The 18,171-nt window shown below is 40.5% G+C and overlaps 1 protein-coding gene across 1 annotated transcript in view; it reads right to left on the bottom strand.

Moving 5' to 3' along the window:
- Positions 1–14,503, bottom strand: part of PON3 (paraoxonase 3) — a 41,221-nt gene extending 26,718 nt beyond the window's left edge. Inside the window, exons 1-3 of the mRNA XM_004045778.5 lie at positions 14,255–14,503; positions 12,623–12,693; positions 5,634–5,689 (exon numbers count right to left, since the gene is read on the bottom strand). Coding sequence (XP_004045826.1) covers positions 5,634–5,689; positions 12,623–12,693; positions 14,255–14,328 — 201 coding nt within the window. The 5' untranslated portion in view covers positions 14,329–14,503. The remainder of the gene's footprint in view (positions 1–5,633; positions 5,690–12,622; positions 12,694–14,254) is intronic.
- Positions 14,504–18,171: the final 3,668 nt, after the last annotated feature.

The raw sequence follows: 18,171 nt of genomic DNA, 5'->3' as shown, positions 1-18,171 counted from the left end.
AGCCAACAGATCCATGAAAAAATGCTCATCATCACTGGCCATCAGAGAAATGCAAATCAAAACCACAATGGGATACCATCTCACACCAGTTAGAATGGCGATCATTAAAAAGTCAGGAAACAACAGGGCTAGAGAGGATATGGAGAAATAGGAACACTTTTACACTGCTGGTGGGACTGTAAACTAGTTCAACCCTTGTGGAAGACAGTGTGGTGATTCCTCAGGGATCTAGAACTAGAACTAGAAATACCATTTGGCCCAGTCATCTCATTACTGGGTATATACCCAAAGGAATATAAATCATGCTGCTATAAAGACACATGCACACGTATGTTTATTGCGGCACTACTCACAATAGCAAAGACTTGGAACCAACCCAAATGTCCATCAGTGATAGACTGGATTAAGAAAATGTGGCACATATACACCATGGAATACTATGCAGACATAAAAAATGATGAGTTCATGTCCTTTGTAGGGACATGGATGAAACTGGGAACCACCATTCTGAGCAAACTATCGCAAGGACAAAAAACCAAACACTGCATGTTCTCACTCATAGGTGGGAACTGAACGATGAGAACACTTGGACACGGGAAGGGGAACATCACACACTGGGGCCTGTTGTGGGGTAGGGGGAAGGGGGAGGGATAGCATTAGAAGATATACCTAATGTAAATGATGAGTTAATTGGTGCAGCACACCAACATGGCACATGTATACATATGTAACAAACCTGCACATTGTGCACATGTATCCTAGAACTTAAAGTATAATAAAAAATATATATTTTAAAAAGTATATATACATGCATCCAATACAGGAGCACCCAGATTCATAAAGCAAGTCCTTAGAGACCTGCCAAGAGACTTAGACTCCCACACAATACTAATGGGAGACTTTAACACCCCACTGTCAATATTAGACAGATGAACGAGACAGAAGGTTAATAAGGATATCCAGGACTTGAACTCAGCTCCGGACCAAGCAGACCTCATAGACATATACAGAACTCTTCACCCCAAAACAACACAATATATGTTCTTCTCAGCACCACATCGCACTTATTCTAAAATTGACCACAGAATTGGAAGTAAAACATTCCTTAGCAAATGCAAAAGAACAGAAATCACAAACTGTCTCTCAGACCACAGTGCAATCAAATTAGAACACCAGATTAAGAAACTCACTCAAAACTACACAACTACATGGAAACTGAACAACCTGTTCCTGAATGACTACTGGGTAAATAACGAAATGAAGGCAGAAATAAAGATTTTCTTTGACATCAATGACATCAAAGACACAATGTACCAGAATCTCTGGAACACATTTAAAGCAGTGTGTAGAGGGGAATTTATAGCACTAAATGCCCACAAGAGGAAGCAGGAAAGATCTAAAATCGACACCTAGCCCATTTACATTTAAGGTTAGCATTCTTATGTGTGAATTTGATCCATCACCATGATGCTATCTGGTTATTCATGATTAAAAGAACTACAGAAGCAAGAGCAAACAAATTCAAAAGCTACCAGAAAGCAATAAAAAACTAAGATCAGAGCAGAACTGAAGGAGATAGATACATGAAAAACCCTTCAAAAAATCAATGAATCCAGGAGCTGCTCTTTTGAAAAAATCAACAAAATAGATAGACCACTAGCAAGATTAATAAAGAAGAAATGAGAGACGAATCAAATAGGTGCAATAAAAAATGATAAAGGGGATATCACCACTGATCCCACAGGAATACAAACTACCATCAGAGAATACTAAAAACACCTCTACACAAATAAACTAGAAAATCTAGAAGAAATGGATAAATTCCTCGACACATACATCCTCCCAAGATTAAACCAGGAAAAAGTTGAATCTCTGAATAGACCAATAACAGGCTCTGAAATTGAGGCAATAATTAATAGCCTACCAACCAATGAAAGTCCAGGACCAGATGGATTCACAGACAAATTCTACCAGAGGTACAAAGAGGAGCTGGGACGATTCCTTCTGAAACTATTGCAATCAATAGAAAAGAAGGAATCCTCCATAACTCATTTTATGAGGCTAGCATCTTCCTGATACCAAAGCCTGGCAGAGACACAACAAAAATAGATAATTTTAGGCCAATAACCCTGATGAACATTGATGCGAAAATCCTCCCTCAAAAAAATACTGGCAAACCGAATCCAGCAACACATCAAAAAGCTTCTCCACCATGATCAAGTCGGCTTCATCCCAGAGATGCAAGGCTGGTTCAACATACACAAATCAATAAATGTAATCCATCACATAAACAGAACCAATGACAAAAACCACATGATTATCTCAATAGATGCAGAAAAGGCCTTCGACAAAATTCAACAGCCCTTCATGCTAAAAACTCTCAATAAACTAGGTACTGATAGAACGTATCTCAAAATAATAAGAGCTATTTATGACAAATCCACAGCCAATATCATACTGAATAGGCAAAAACTGGAAGCATTCCATTTGAAAACCAGCACAAGACAAGGATGCCCTCTCTCACCACTCCTATTCAACATAGTATTGGAAATTCTGGCCAGGGCAATTGGGCAAGAGAAAGAAATAAAGGGTATTCAATTAGGAAAAAAGGATGGCAAATTGTCTCTGTCTGCAGATGACATGATTGTATATTTAGAAAATCCCATCATCTGAGCCTCAAATCTCCTTCAGCTGATAAGCAACTTCAGCAAAGTTTCAGGATACAAAATCAATGTGCAAAAATCACAAGCATTCCTATACACCAATAACAGACAGAGAGCCAATCATGAGTGAACTCCCATTCACAAGTACTATAAAGAGAATAAAATACCTGGGAATCCAACTTACAAGGGATGTGAAGGACCTCTTCAAGAAGAACTACAAACCACTGCTCAACAAAATAAAAGATGACACAAACAAATGGAAGAACATTCCATGCTCATGGATAGGAAGAATCAATAACATGAAAATGGCCATACTGCCCAGGGTAATTTATAGATTCAATGTCATCCCCATCAAGCTACCAATGACTTTCTTCACAGAATTGGAAAAAACTACTTTAAAGTTCATATGGAATCAAATAAGGGCCCGCATAGCCAAGACAATCCTAAAGAAAAAGAACAAAGCTGGAGGCATCATTGCTACCTGACTTCAAACTATACTACAAGACTACAGTAACCAAAACAGCATGGTACTGGTACCAAAACAGATATATAGACCTATGGAACAGAACAGAAGCCTCAGAAATAACACCACACATCTACAACCATCTGATCTTTGACAAACCTGACAAAAACAAGCAATGGGAAAATGATTCCCTATGTAATAAATGGTGCTGGGAAAACTGGCTAGCCATATGTAGAAAGCCAAAACTGGATCCCTTCCTCACACCTTATACAAAAATTAATTCAAGATGGATTAAAGACTTAAATGTAAGACCTAAAACCATAAAAACCCTAGAAGAAAACCTAGGCAATACCACTCAGGACATAGGCATGGGCAAAGACTTCATGACTAAAACACCAAAAGCAATGGCAACAAAAGCCAAAATTCACAAATGGGATCTAATTAAACTAAAGAGCTTCTGCACAGCAAAAGAAACTATCATCAGAGTGAAGAGGCAGCCTACGGAATGTGAGAAAATTTTTGCAATCTACCCATCTGACAAAGGGCTAATATCCAGAATCTACAAGGAACTTAAACAAATTTACAAGAAAAAAACAAAGAACCCCGTCAAAAAGTGGGCAAAGAATATGAACAGACACTTCTCAAAAGAAGACATTTATGCAGTCAACAGACATGAATAAATGCTCATCATCACTGGTCATCAGAGAAATGTAAATGAAAACCACAATGAGATACCATCTCATGCCAGTCAGAATGGCAATCATTAAAAAGTCAGGAAACAACAGATGGTGGAGAAGATGTGGAGAAATAGGAACGCTTTTACACTGTTGGTGGGAGTGTAAATTAGTTCAACCATTGTGGAAGACCATGTGGCAGTTCCTCAAGGGTCTAGCACTAGAAATACCACTTGATCCAGCAATCCCATTACTGGGTATATACCCAAAGGATTATAAATCATGCTACTATAAAGACACATGCACATGTATTTTTATTGCAGCACTGTTCTCAATAGTAATGACTTGGAACCAACCCAAATGTCCATCAGTGATAGACTGGATTAAGAAAATGTGGCACATATACACCATGGAATACTATGCAGCCATAAAAGAGGATGAGTTCATGTCCTTTGCAGGGACATGGATGAAACTGAAAACTATAATTCTCAGCAAACTATCACAAGGACAGAAAACCAGACACTGCATGTTTTCACTCATAAGTGGGAGTTGAACAATGAGAACACATAAACACAGGGCAGGGAACATCACACACTGGGGCCTGTCAGGGTGTGGGGGGCTGGGGGAGGGATAGCATTAGGAGAAATACCTAATGTAAATGACAAGTTAATAGGTATAGGAAACCAGCATGGCACATGTATACCTATGTAACAAACCTGCACGTTGTGCACATGTACCCTAGAACTTAAAAGTATAATAAAAAAAAATCTAAACTGACAATAGAAAATTTAGGTCAACAAGGAAAAAACTTTTCTAGACCATTTTGTTTTATCCTTGATTTTGAAGGAAAAATAAAGAAATAAAATATTGCCCACACAGACTAGCACCAGTTGCAGCAGTGACACCAGCAGCAGTTTAAGGTCCAAATGAGAGCCTCACTCTATTCTACTGTGTGTACTTATGAATTTATAAATTCAGGCCACGGTTATTATAAGTACCCCTTTTTTGGCCAAAAATATTTAAATTCAAAATCCATGTTCTTTGGTGGTATTTTATTGCCCCAAATGGAATATTAGACATCCAGTTCCAGCAATCAGAATTCACATTGAAAATGTGGTAAATATACTTTTTCAAAATCATATCCCCATTCCAAAATGCAATTGGAATATATCCCCATTCCAAAATGCAAATATATGAAAATTTTCAACATCTCATAAATACACATTTTTTTGTTTGTTTACCGAAATGCTGTCCCTGATGTAACTTCTTGATTATTCCTGTGAAGACAGTACTGGGAATTAAAATGCAGTCTGTTCTCTATTTCTCTTTGAAAGACTTGTCAAGAATGGCAGGGAACCCAAGATGGAAAGTGCTTAGAGTTTTAAATTGAGTAACGTGGTTAATATTCGATCCACAAACATTTGCAGAGCTCCAAATAAAGGCAGACATGGTGAGAGGAATACCAGTTAGTGGGAAGATGACTACCAGAAGCGGAAGCCCAGTCAAATAGGGCAATGATGAGAATGGATAGCAATAGGACAGAACTGGAGACTAGCCTAGGAATCGAGTGGAAATCAATACACATTTATCAAGACCCTACTGAGTATGCCACTACCCACAGGGAGTTGCCCACCATGAGGCAGTCAAAGCTGGGCATTCCTGTGGTGTTCTAATTAGCCCTCCAAAATTCTGTTTTGGCTTTTTTAGTTGACTGGTTTACCCAGAGATGGGATGAGAGCGTAGGGATCCATCTGGAAGCTCCAGAGGACAACATTAATGCACTGTCTATACAGCTATTGATGTGAGCATGAGAGCAGCATGGAAAATACTCACACTGGAGATAAAAGCCAGCCCACTAGGAAGTATATCAATATCTTCAGAGCCACTTTCTGCAAAAGAAGGGTAGAATCAGAAAAATGCATATATGAAGGCTTAAAAAATACGTCTCACAGTCCAAACTACAAATATCTTTTGGAAACTTCTTTTGGTAATTGTTGACTTGTTCATCCATTTACTTGGGAAACCATATTAACTTTGGAGAATCTCACAGGCATGCTACTCTATAGTAAAGCTTGAGTCAGACTCCTCAAATACTAAATCCTTTTTTAGAACCCCATTTTCAGGAGAAAAAGGCAAATACCTAGAAAATAAACTCATATCCTAGATTTACTCTTTAAGTAACAATTTCCAGGGCATATCCTGAGAGATTCAGCTTTATCCCCCATAGAAGGCTGCTCTATAGACTCAGTGATAAAATCTGGAAAGTCATAATCGTGAAGGTCTTTTATTACAGGCCTCTCTGCCAAGCATTCCTTCTCTTCCAACGTAAAGCCTAAAACACTACATTATACAATCATATTGGGAAATTATTGAGTAATAAACTAATGAGTATAAATGAATATGAAAGATTAATGAGTATTAATATGAAAGTTTAGTTAGATCTTTTTTCTCAGTAAGAGCTAGTTTTCAGCATTTTTTTCTATGGAAAGAGACATATAATAAGTAAGTTTTGACTGAGAACAAGTTGAAAAAGGAGCTGTCATGGATTCTAGTAGGAACCGAGATCTGCATATGATGTGGTTCCAAGTAGACAGAAGTGAGGTTGAAGGCAATGGTTATCTAGTGTGGCAAACTATATTCTACAAATACGTCAGAACCAATATGTACCACAGCCACTTGTTCTTAAAATGTGATGTTCAGACTCCTCCAGCAAGAGGTAAAGTCTATATTCTCCCGTTGAAGCTGGGTAGAACTTTGTAACTGCCTTGACAAATAGAATAAGATGACTGCAGTGCCACGTAACATCCAAGGCTAAGTCATAGTCATAGCTGGCCACTAGCTGTCTCTCTCTCTATTTCTTAAGACATGCACCTTGGGAACTCTGGATCAAAATGTAAAAAGTCTGGCTATTGTAAAACTACAGAGGAAAGAGTACAGAGGGATCATCCAAAGTGGAAAGAGAGTCAGCATCATCTTTAGCTCAGGCCATAGGAGCTAGAGATGACTCTAGTTCCCAGCCTGTGAGTCATTTTAGCTGACGTAAATGAAACCGATTGGACTGCCTACACTGTGCCCTGTCAAAATTGCACATTCTTGAGCAAAATAATGGTGGTTGTTTTAAGTCACTAAGTTTTGAGGTGGTTTGCTACACAGTCATAGTTACTGGAACATGTGGGGAAATGGCTGCCTAGGGTAGTGGGTTACTTGAGTGTCAAAAGGCAATGGGAGAAGTATAGGGGAAAATATGAAAAAGAAAATTGCAGCAAAGTCAAAGAAGATGCAAACTGAAATCAATAAAATGGTGAACAATAGGCACTTAGAAGTTGAGAAAGATTTTATTTTATTCAGTATACTGAAGGTTGAAAGTAATCCCCACCTAGAAATATGAAAATCAAATTAACCAGAACTTCCCATTTCCTAAGCATTCCAGTTAATCAAGATTTACCTATATATGGTACCTTGATAGCTGTTTCCACATGACATGACATAGACATCAGAAGAATCCAGCAAACTGAATAAAGCCATTTTAAAAATTGCATTGAATACTGGTTGGTTACATTTCTGGTATTTCTCCTTCCTCTCTGCACTCCCTTCTTGGTTTCCCTGTACCTTAATCTCATTCCCATCTCTGTCCTAAAGGTGGATATTTTCCAGGCTCTGTCTGATCATGGCTCTTTCTCATGGCAGAACACCCATTTTCCCCACATGATGCACTCTAGTCCCACATGGGTCGTGGCAGATGGCTTCAGTTTCCACCTGGATGCTCTTGAATCCCCAATCTCTAAATCAAGCCCAAAGCATTCTTCCAAGTTCCAGACCTTTGTATTAACCTGCAGGTTGGACATTTCTACCTGGGTCTTTTATTTCTCATGTTCCACAGGTCCCAAACTGATCGGAATGTTTCTCCTTCGAATCTGCTCCATTTCCTATATTTCTGCTTCAATGAATGGTGCCTCCATTCCACAAACACCCAGAGCAGGAAGCTTGGAGTTACCTTTGATGCATTCCTTTTCCTTAATTTCCAAATCCAACTGATCACAAGTCATTCAAGCTCTAGGACTTCCTCTTGGATTTCTACAATAGTTTCCCAATAACTCAGCTTTGCTTCCCTGAACCCATTCTCTGCACTGCTGAGAGTCATATTTTAAAATTTAAAGTTGACCTTGTTACCCTCCTGCCTAAAACCTCTCAGAGGCCCACTAGGGCTGGCAGTATAAATCCCAAGCTCTTTGGTCTAGGTCCCAAACATCTTGGCTCCAGTCTCAGTTATTGTGGCCCCACTCTCCACTCTACATTGCAGCTGTGCTGTGGTACTTACTACTGTGCTGTGAGTAGTTTGTGAAATGGGCCAGACTCATTCACCAGCATGTCTGTGCATATGTTGCTTTCTCCTTGCAACACTCACACCTTCCCCATCCTAATCTTACCTCTACTTGGCCAAGGCCACAGGCTCCTGGAGTTTCAGGGCCACCTTCTCAACCTGTGCAAACTTTCCTGGTTTCAGCATCCATTTTATGTATCAATATGGTCATCTATGACTATGTCTGCCATCATCTTTCTCACACTGGGCTGCACCCCTCTGTTTACTTGTTAATTTCCTACTAGATGGTCTGCTTTCTGAAGGCAAGGACTGGGTTTTGTTCAGTGTTGTATCCTTATACCCAATGTAATACTTGCCTTTTCACTGCAGAAGCTCTTAATAAAGCTGGCTGGTTCAAAAAAGAAATAAACACTTTTTGTTTTTTGAACTTTGTCTTGTATTGAGCTTAAACTATTGAAAAGTGGGTGATGATTTCCGAGTTCAAGATATCCTGAATTGTGTTTGGCTCCTCTTCTCTTCCAAACACAATTTTACATGTCTCCTCTGACAGCATAAACCTACTTCAATAACTCACCTAAAACAGAGTGGGCATTTTTCAGATGTGTTGTGCCTGTCTTTATTTACTTGCTCCATCCAGAGCATGGAAAAGCTGGTGCTTTGCACTCAGCAGTGGAAAAGAATTACCACACAAGATTGCACAGTATCACCACTGCTCCTTCCCACCTACACTACGCCTGCACGACAGGCCCCATGCATCTCAGCAACAATGGCACCTGTGGGAGCAAAAGCCCCCAGGATACCTTCCTCTGAGACTTTCCCACACACTTATTAGCCTATGCACAACTATCATTAAAACCCCACTGCTAAGTCTAAAATCAGTCTTATGAATAGGTGCCTACTGCTTCTTAGCCTGTCAACCCTACTGCTACTTGGCATAACTTCATTTCTTTACTCTTTTCTTCATTTCTCCAGTCATCCCCTACAGGCACTCTGATAAAGGATCACATCAAAGCATTACTATCAGTTAATTTTATTATCGTCACTTCACATCTTGGAGAGAAGTTTCTGATAGCCAGCTAAGAAAACACATGTAACCTTTTATGGAGTAGAAGCATCTATTGGAGACATGGGAAGCTATAGAATGGAAAGGAGTGGAAGGGAAGGTACGTAGGTATTAAATACAGAGGCCACCTACTCAATAATCCTGCCTAGTGAAAGTCCTACTGAAGTATTCATATTTCAAGTGCAGCTTTGATTAGATGCCAAGGGCAGCCAGATAACGTCCTGGTTAAAACAATCCTTGACCCTCAAAAGCCTTGGAAAAAAAGATGAACGTAATACAAAAAGATCTATGAGATATGATTTCCGGAGAAAGATATATTTCACCTTTCAACTTTTCTTCCCAGAAAAAAATACTGGAGAAGAAAAACAAAATAAGAGTTTCTTCCACCAATAAAATAAACCTCAAAAGTCTGGGTCTTGAAAACACAAATAAGAATTTTTCTCCAGCTCTGTTACAGCCTACTATACCCTACCTAAAACCGTTCAGCAGCTTTTCAGGGCTTTGTAAAGCCTCTACTCCTCAACCAGTTGTGACTTGTGAGTATTATCTTATCCATTATCTTAATTTAAATATCTAGCCTGACTTGTTTTGATTAACCTGTATCTAGTAATATTTCAGCTGTTTGCATCTCAGATTTTCTGTTTTCCACTGTTGCAATACTTTCCTGAAGCTTCCAAAATAAAAAATCTGTTGTCAGTAGATCAGAAAGTTGGTGTTACACAACAGAGAGTACAAAGGCATAGAAGGAAACAATCTTGGCTCATAAGCTAAGCCCATCACCCCCTAGTTCCGGACCATTGGGCAAGCAACTTAATTCTTCTGTATGTCAATTTCCTAATCTGCAAAGCATAGATAGATAGCAGCATCCACTTTACAAATTGGTTATGAGGATGATGTAGATGTTTGTAAAGGACTCAACAGGCTGCTCATAGTCACCAGGCCTTTGATAAAGCAGCTTTTTCAAAACATATATATCAGTATTGTCCTACTGACACATGACCCATCATCATTCTAACTTGTTTAGTTCACCAAACATATGCCAATAGACATGAGAAGTAACATGGCATTTCTTTCTTCTGCTCCCAGCCTGCTTCCAACTATTTAAGCCATTTTCTTCAAAATATTTGGATAATCAGAACATTGACCTAAGACTTACAATATTAACTCTAATTTTACCTTCTCAAATCTAGTCAAGTGATACAATTTGAGTCAGCTAGACCCTACCAATCATCTAATCTAATTATACCTCTTGATTATTTGCAGGCTTATATATTTTGACAGTTATTTGTATAGTGAATATGAATACTACTACACCACAAAACAGTAAACAAATGAGTAAATGTCACATTTCCTTATTTTTAAAATCAAATTAAATCACTCTGATATCCTATTCCACTAAGTTGATGGAAAATCCAATCTGAGTCATTACTGGGTTTCTCTGTTAGGGTTATGAAATCATTTTAGGTGGTGGGTTTTAAACCTAAGCAGAATGTTTTGGAAAGGCCATCTGGCATTCATTCTACACTACGTATCATCGAATTATTCATTGCCAAAGTTACTGGTCCCTTTAATTTAGACAATTCTGCTACTTCCATGTCATGCATTGACACAAGGTCTTTACCTTAGCTGGAACACAGGGTCCAGCGGCCCTAAAGATACCTTGCAACCATTCCTTCTGAGGTCCTGCTCCTCTCCCAGAATGCTGTCAGCCAGTAGGGTAAGGGTCCCCATTATTCAAAGATATCCACATATTCATATCCCTTCTCCATCAGAATCCCTTGAAGGGGCTCAGGTTTTTAAAAACAATTCAGGAAAGGCAGTTTCTTTGGTTTCTTCTGCTTTCCAGCTGCTAGCACAAACCACCTCTAAGACTAGGGAGTGCAAGGTTCAGATTACTTTATTTTTTAGAAATTGAGAGGCAAAAAAGGCAGAAAACTCAAATCAAAAGGGTACTTTTTCTGTATTTTTAAATATAGCAATAAAATAGAAAATCACATCCCAAAATAAGTTATCTCATCACATTCTAATAAATAAGTCACAGTTCTTGGCCCTAGGGAGTTTACAATCTGATAGTGAAAGAGAGAACACTGCTAGCTATAATATAAGGCATGTGGCAGGTGTCATAAGTGAATCGGAGCTTCAGAGTGCTGTGAGAGTTCAGAGGAAGGAGATGAATTTTGCAGCTGATTTTAGTAAGCAGAGACAGAGGAATCAGTAAGTTTGGAGGGAATTTCATAAGCAAAGGTGAGAAAGTGAAAGAACATATTCCCAGAACAGGGAACACAATCTAGCCTGATTTTATTTTATTTTTCTGTTAGCAATGTCAGGAAGAATTGGAGCTGTGGAGCCCAAATAAGCAGGTGTGGCATTAACTGGTAGGTGAGATTAGCCCATGTCTCACGTAGAAGCATGAGGGACAAGTGGGGAACAATGGTTCCTGGATTTTGAACTGAATCTTTTGAGAATGGGGGTACCATACATAGGAAAAGTCTAGAAGCAGAGCTGGTTGTGGGTGGGAGGATGAGGGAGAAAACGACAGAAATGTAAAATAGATTTCAGCTTAGGGAGAGTTTGAGCTGGAGCTACCCTTTAACTAACTAAAAAAGAAGGGCTGCAGTTTGAAAGGTTAGGGACTGGGCCGTGGATTTTTGATGAATTTTTTTAAAAGAAGGTAGGTAGGCTGTGAGGTTCCTTTGTTTATTATTTTTTTTAAGACAAAGTCTCGCTCTGTCGCCAGGCACAGTGGCGCGATCTCGGCTCACTGCAACCTCCGATGACTCCCTGGTTCAAGTGATTCTCCTGCCTCTCAGCCTTCCGAGTAGCTGGGATTACAGGCACACGCCGCCACCATGCCCGGCTAATTGTTATATTTTTAGTAGAGATGGGGTTTCACCACGTTGGCCAGGATGGTCTCGATCTCCTGACCTCATGATCCGCCCCTCCGGCCTCCCAAGTGCTGGGATTACAGGTGTGAGCCACTGCGCCCAGCCTGCTGTGAGGTTCTTGAGGGGAGAGGCTGAGTCATATTATTTGAAAAAAAATTACACTTGAAGCCAGGATTGACAATAAGGAAAGGGAGGGAGGAAGGAAAGAAGAAAGGAAGCAAAAAAAGGAAAGGTAACAGAGGACAAGGAGGAGAGTGAAATACCACAGATGGGAAAGGAGAAGCATTCAGTGAGGGGAAAACCAGGGTGTGGTCAATGACATTCTTTAGGTAATGTGGAGAGATGTCAGTAAGGAAATGTGCTGAGAAAAACCCACAAAGAATGTCATTTAGTACACCCCTGAAGACCTTGCATGGGGCAGAGTGGACGGGGCAGATGTCCCACTGGGAGGGCTTAAGTAGTGACAGTTAATTAAATGAGCTGGTAGGGCTCAGTCAGGTGGATGATGACCAAGAAGCTGTGCTGGCTCCTCTTGGTACTGTCACATACATACCAAGTTCCTCAATAAGGTGGCAGTTTTCAGGTTCTACTGGCTCCACTTCTCGAGAGGCATTCACCCTTTCTCTGTAGAAGATAAAACCCAACCCTGGAAGTCAAGGCACAGCATTCAAAATGTATGTTTAAATGTGGACTTCAATCATCTTCGTGTTGGTTAACTATCTTTATCATAATTTATGAATGACATAACAAGTAAGTAGGTACCTCCTTTCATGTTTATTTACATAATGTAGACATTATGTGGGTATTTTACCTATATCAGCTAACCTTACCCAGTTATTGCTGAAAAACTATATAATATGATTCAACATGGAAAACATTCTGCTGCCCAAATAAAAGACACTATTTAATAGTATGAGTAATTGAACATTATTAATTTAAATGCACGAAATAGCCCTAATTTTCTAAAGTATCGTCTGTTATAAATCTGCACTTAATCCCCTACAGTCTTGCCCTTTGAACTTTTCCTTCCAAACTGCTTTCCCAAAATTCAACAGGGTCTCCTAATAGTCAAACTCTATCACTTTTGCTTTAATTTTTAAATTTTATCCTGACTTACTCCGCAAGTATGTAAATCCATTAAACCAACCACAATTTAAACAATTGGACGATTTATTTTTCAACACAATTTTCTTGTTTCCAGAGTGAAAAGGAATGTTTCCACATTCTTCTAATATCAGGGATAATTTAAAATTTTTATTAAAGTATATTCAGGAAGACTCAATACTTATCTTACAGTCATTTATTTAAAAAAATACCCTTAGATCTACTTTATTATTATTACTATTATTTTATGATTCTCCATGTGGTTGCACTGGGAGCAAATGTAACAATAAAACTCTCAAACTGGAAGTATTACTAATAGGCACCAGGCACCTCAACAGATTCTAGACGTGATCCTCTAAGAAGACCAGCTTCTACTAAGAGAAATACATAAACACTCAAAGACAACTGAAAGCAAGCAGAGGCTTTCGATCCACTCATGAATGTGTATTATCACTTAAAGGTTCTTCTTTCTAGCCCAGTATTGACTTTTCCTGAGACATTTCTAGGCTGGCTATCACCATTGTATCTTCCACTTCAAAAGGTCAAATGCCTACAAAATGCCAGTTACCGCCTGCAGGTTTCAGCTGGTTTGCCCTGCTGTCTGGCCAGCTCTTTAAATCTTGGATAGGTTCCATAACCCAGTACTTCTGTGTGGTTAGCCAGACCTGGGCAATGTCTCAGTCAGCCATAAACATCCAACTGGTAGCCTGATCCTCTCTCCCAAGTCCGGCGTTTCCAATGGACGTCCTTTTTTCCCAAGCAGAATGTTGAGGGCGAGCTGGGAAAGGGGTCATCACGTTCAGAAAGTAAAAGGGGGTCATGACCTTCAGAAAGCAAAGTGGGGGATCATAACCTTCAAAAAATAAATGGGACTAATTCGGCTCGGCAGTCTTTGGAAACGCAAGTAGCTCACTTTCCTCATAAGCGAGTCTCAAGCTGCAGTTTGCTGGGTGAGATGGAGGAGTGAGGTTCCAAAGCTGCTCTTTCCTACCCGCTAGGAAGGGGGCGCCAGGCAGCCCCTGACCTCACTTGGAAGAGGAGAGAAAGAGAGTCGAAGACGCCCTGTCAAGATGCCACTCACCTAAACGCCAGGAACATCTCCCCGACTAAGGACAGGCCGACCCCCAGCAGGACCAGCGCCACGAGCTTCCCCATGGTCTCGGGGTGCCCAGAGGCGATTGCGCGCCGCCGAGAGCTCTCGGGGGCGCGGCGGGCGGTTCCTGCCTCGCCTACGGATTGGGGCCCGCTCGGCCCCGCCCGCACACGCCTCTCGCTCACCTGAGCGGCCCGGGTGCCGCAGCAGGGCGCTGACGAATCCCGCCGAGCCCCGCCGCCCGGGTTCAAGGCCACCTTCACGCCCACGATTCCTTGTTTTTTGGGCAGAGGTCAAGGCTCAACGGAGAGGGAGCCCGGGACCGAGTTGTGGTGGGAGTTTGCTCCTAACACCCGCGAAATCCTACCTCAATTCCTCAGATGGCCTGAGGGAGAAACCGGAGGGCCCGGGAATGGCGGGGAGCTCCAGTTCAGGGCCGGAACTCCGGACTTCTGCAAGGCAAGACGTGAGGCGACACTGAATTGCTCCCGAGACACGGGAAGGGCGAAGGCAATCGAAGCGAAGAGCTTTAACTCATCTTCTCCAGGATTTGGGGCACGGGAACCTGTCTCCTGACCTTCGTGCCTTACCTCGGAGTGTGCTGCCCAGACGGACTTGTGAATAGCTGTGTCTGTCCCCATAGTTAACGGGAGAAGGAAACACCAGGAGAAAAGAAGGAAAAGACATAGGAAACGGGAAGAGGAGCAGAGGTGAGGAAGGGGAAGGTCGTTTCCTTGGCAGGGTAGGCCCTCTTTCTTCTAGGTCTTGAGTTCCTGCCAGGCAAGAAATGCTCTTTCCCCTCTCCTGATGAACACCAGGTTGGAGGCGGAGGAACTGAAGATGCGGGAAGACTTGAGGAGTTCGGGCAAAGTAGCACATTCAAGCATGATCTATTTTTATTTACGGACAGAAAGAAATATTAGTTCTGTTAGGTTCCACCGAGTAAACTATTTGTTGAGAGAGCAAGATTTGCCAATCCTGGGGGTATTAAGGAAAGAAAAGGTGGTCCCTGACCTATGGGATACATGAGTCTAGTATGAATACGTAATTACAGGATGAATAATGAAGCCCACCGCTTATGCAGTACTGACTGTGTGCTTTGCCTGTGCTGACACCTATGTTAACGCATTTAATTATCAACACAATCTCTGGAGTGTGGGTAGCCTTACCCCAATTTTACAGGTGAGACCTGCAGCACAGATTGCTTATGTGGCTTGCTGTAGGTCAGGCAGCTGTCAAGCAGCAGACTCCAAAATCTGGGCCCTTAACTGAGCTGCCTCTACCATGCTGCCTCTAGAAAATCTATGGAAGAAGAGTTGTATTAAAAGGACAGTGTAACGTCTTGAATTGTATAGATTAGATTTCTTGTTAAGATGACTAATGTTAAAAGAGTGCAAGCAGAGGAGGAATCGAAGTCAGGAGGGCTCACAGAGCTGAGGGGCCTGGGGTGTGATGCAGACATGCATGCAGGGTTTGGGAGTCAGGCTGCTTGGGTTTGGATCCAGCCTAGATAAGGTACTCAGCTTTATTGAGCTACAGATTCCTCTTCTGTAAAAGAACGTCCACCTCATAGGTAGCTTAAAATTAAATGTGATAATGAGTGTCAAGTGCTCTGCACTGTGCTTGATACGTTTTATGAAGTTAGTAAAGATTAACCACTAATTAATTCTGAACTTTGCTTGAGATCGTAGGCTCCTGTGGGAAGGACTCCATCGCATTGATCACTGGGTTTTCCCGTGCCATCCATAGAACTTTGTGCTTAGTAATGACTCAATAAATATGATTAGATGGATGGATGTAAAATATGGACTTGGGAGAAAGAAAAATTAGAAGAATAAAAAATAAATGGAATGAATAATGAAATAATAATAGTCATATTATTATTTCACTCAGCGTTTGCATGCCTTGTCACATTACTTCTTATTAACCTTACCTACAAAGAAGTAAAATGAATTGCTTGCTGCAAGTTTGATGGGACTAAAAAGAAGGAAAGTGAGGCTTTGAGGTTTAGAGAGGTAAAGTAATAATTCACTTAAGGTTACATAACTAAGTGTCAGTGCCTCTGTCTGGACTCAGATCAGGTGACTCTAGAGCTCATGTTCCTTATCACTGTGTTTGCAGCATAGCATGAAGAAGGGGCTAAAGAAAGAAGCGTATTCTTGGGCAATTGATTGAAGTTCTGTGTTAGCTATAATTTGTTTAAAAATTCTTCACTTTAGGCAGAGGAGTCTGTGTGTGTGTGTGTGTGTGTGTGTGTGTGTGTGTGTGTGTACATTAACTTTAAACCCTAGAAGTGGTTAGTTTTTATTCGAATACCATAATCAGTAATTCAAATCCCCAGCATGGTAAATTAGCATTAAAGAATTCCAAACTTTGGAGGCCACTGTATCGAGTGTCACCATCTAAATCTGCTCTTGGCAATAGGCCAAATTGACTTGGTCAAGAGGCCACAGGTACATCAGTATTGTAAAAGGGGTTTGTTGACTTTGAAAGAGCAGGACAGATAAACTCAAAAGGCCTAAATTCAAGATCCAATTCCATTTGTAGTTGGCCCTTTAATCTTTTGAAATTACTTATCACCACCTCTGGACCCTTCTTTCCTTACATGTATAGTCGGGCTTTCAAAGAGCTAATGTAGACCAAATTCAATGCTATACGTTTAAACAGTAAGTAACACAATACTGTATATAGATCTAGGGAGTCCCACACCATTGATAATCAAAATGCCATTAAGGGGGATGCAGAATATACATGTGGTATAATTCTAAGGTATAAAATTAGGGGAATTACATATTATCCACATATATGTGTGTGTGTGTGTGTGTGTGTGTGTGTGTGTGTGTATAAACAATCTAGACATAAACTGAAGAGTAGTTACTTTGAGAGCAGAAGATTGGGGTCATGGAGAGTGGGGAGGTCAGTGAGTATGGAAGGAGACTTTGCTTTTGCTGTACGACCCTCTGTAATGTTTAAAATTTTCCAACTTTATATCTTGATCGTGTTTACAATCGCTACATTTTTAATTTAAAAAGATTGTTTCTATCAGTGAATCTTGCCAAGAAAAAGAGGTGGTGATAGAGAAAAACAGCAACAAATCAAAAGAGATTATGATTATATTGCAATAAAGCTGTTTTTTAAAAAGAGGATATGGATTTTAGAACATTAGGAAACATTGTCCTAAGCCATAGAAACCACTGTTTAAAACCTGGGTATGACTACATGGCATTAATGTGTCTAGTGCTGCTCAGAAGAGAGAAAAGCTAGAGGACCAGATATTTGTATTATTTTAAGAAATGACTTCTATTATTTAGAAAATTTATTATTTTAAATGTATACTTATTTAAGTATTAAATATTTAGGTATGTCTGAATTTAAATAAAATTCTCAATTTCATTCTGAAGATGCACTTAATAATGAAGTCAGGTAGTGAAAGTCTGATACCTTGTTTGGTGACTTCCTGCAACTCACCATGGGGAAGGTGCCCCCACTCAGGACTTCAGGTGCAACCTGTGGTGTGCTAGGAATCATCTGCGTTGAGTGTATTTAGCAGGATGAGCACCAGGGTTCCAGCAGGCTCACATTTCACTATGTAAGCACCAAGTGAATGGGGGGATCCTTGAGGGGCCACACTTTGCCAGGAAGGTTCTTTCCAGATTTATCTTCCACTTTAACTGTCTTCAGGGGATTTTTCATCAATATCTGGTAGCCCCTCAGTGACTCTAGTTTGGAACACATCTCAAGGTAGATTCAACATATTACATGAACTTGTCAGATTGTATGACAAGGAGAAGGAGTTAATTAAGTGGAGAAAGGGTGGTGAGGTTCACAGAAAGAGGTCGGGGTATCTGCAAGTAGGGGAATCGGAACAGAAATAGTCCAGTATGGATACAGCAGTGGTTCTCAAA

This window comes from Gorilla gorilla, chromosome 6 (genome assembly GCF_029281585.2).
Source record: "Gorilla gorilla gorilla isolate KB3781 chromosome 6, NHGRI_mGorGor1-v2.1_pri, whole genome shotgun sequence".
Taxonomy (NCBI): Eukaryota; Metazoa; Chordata; class Mammalia; order Primates; family Hominidae; genus Gorilla; species Gorilla gorilla.
This window is presented reverse-complemented; position numbering and strand designations above follow the sequence as displayed.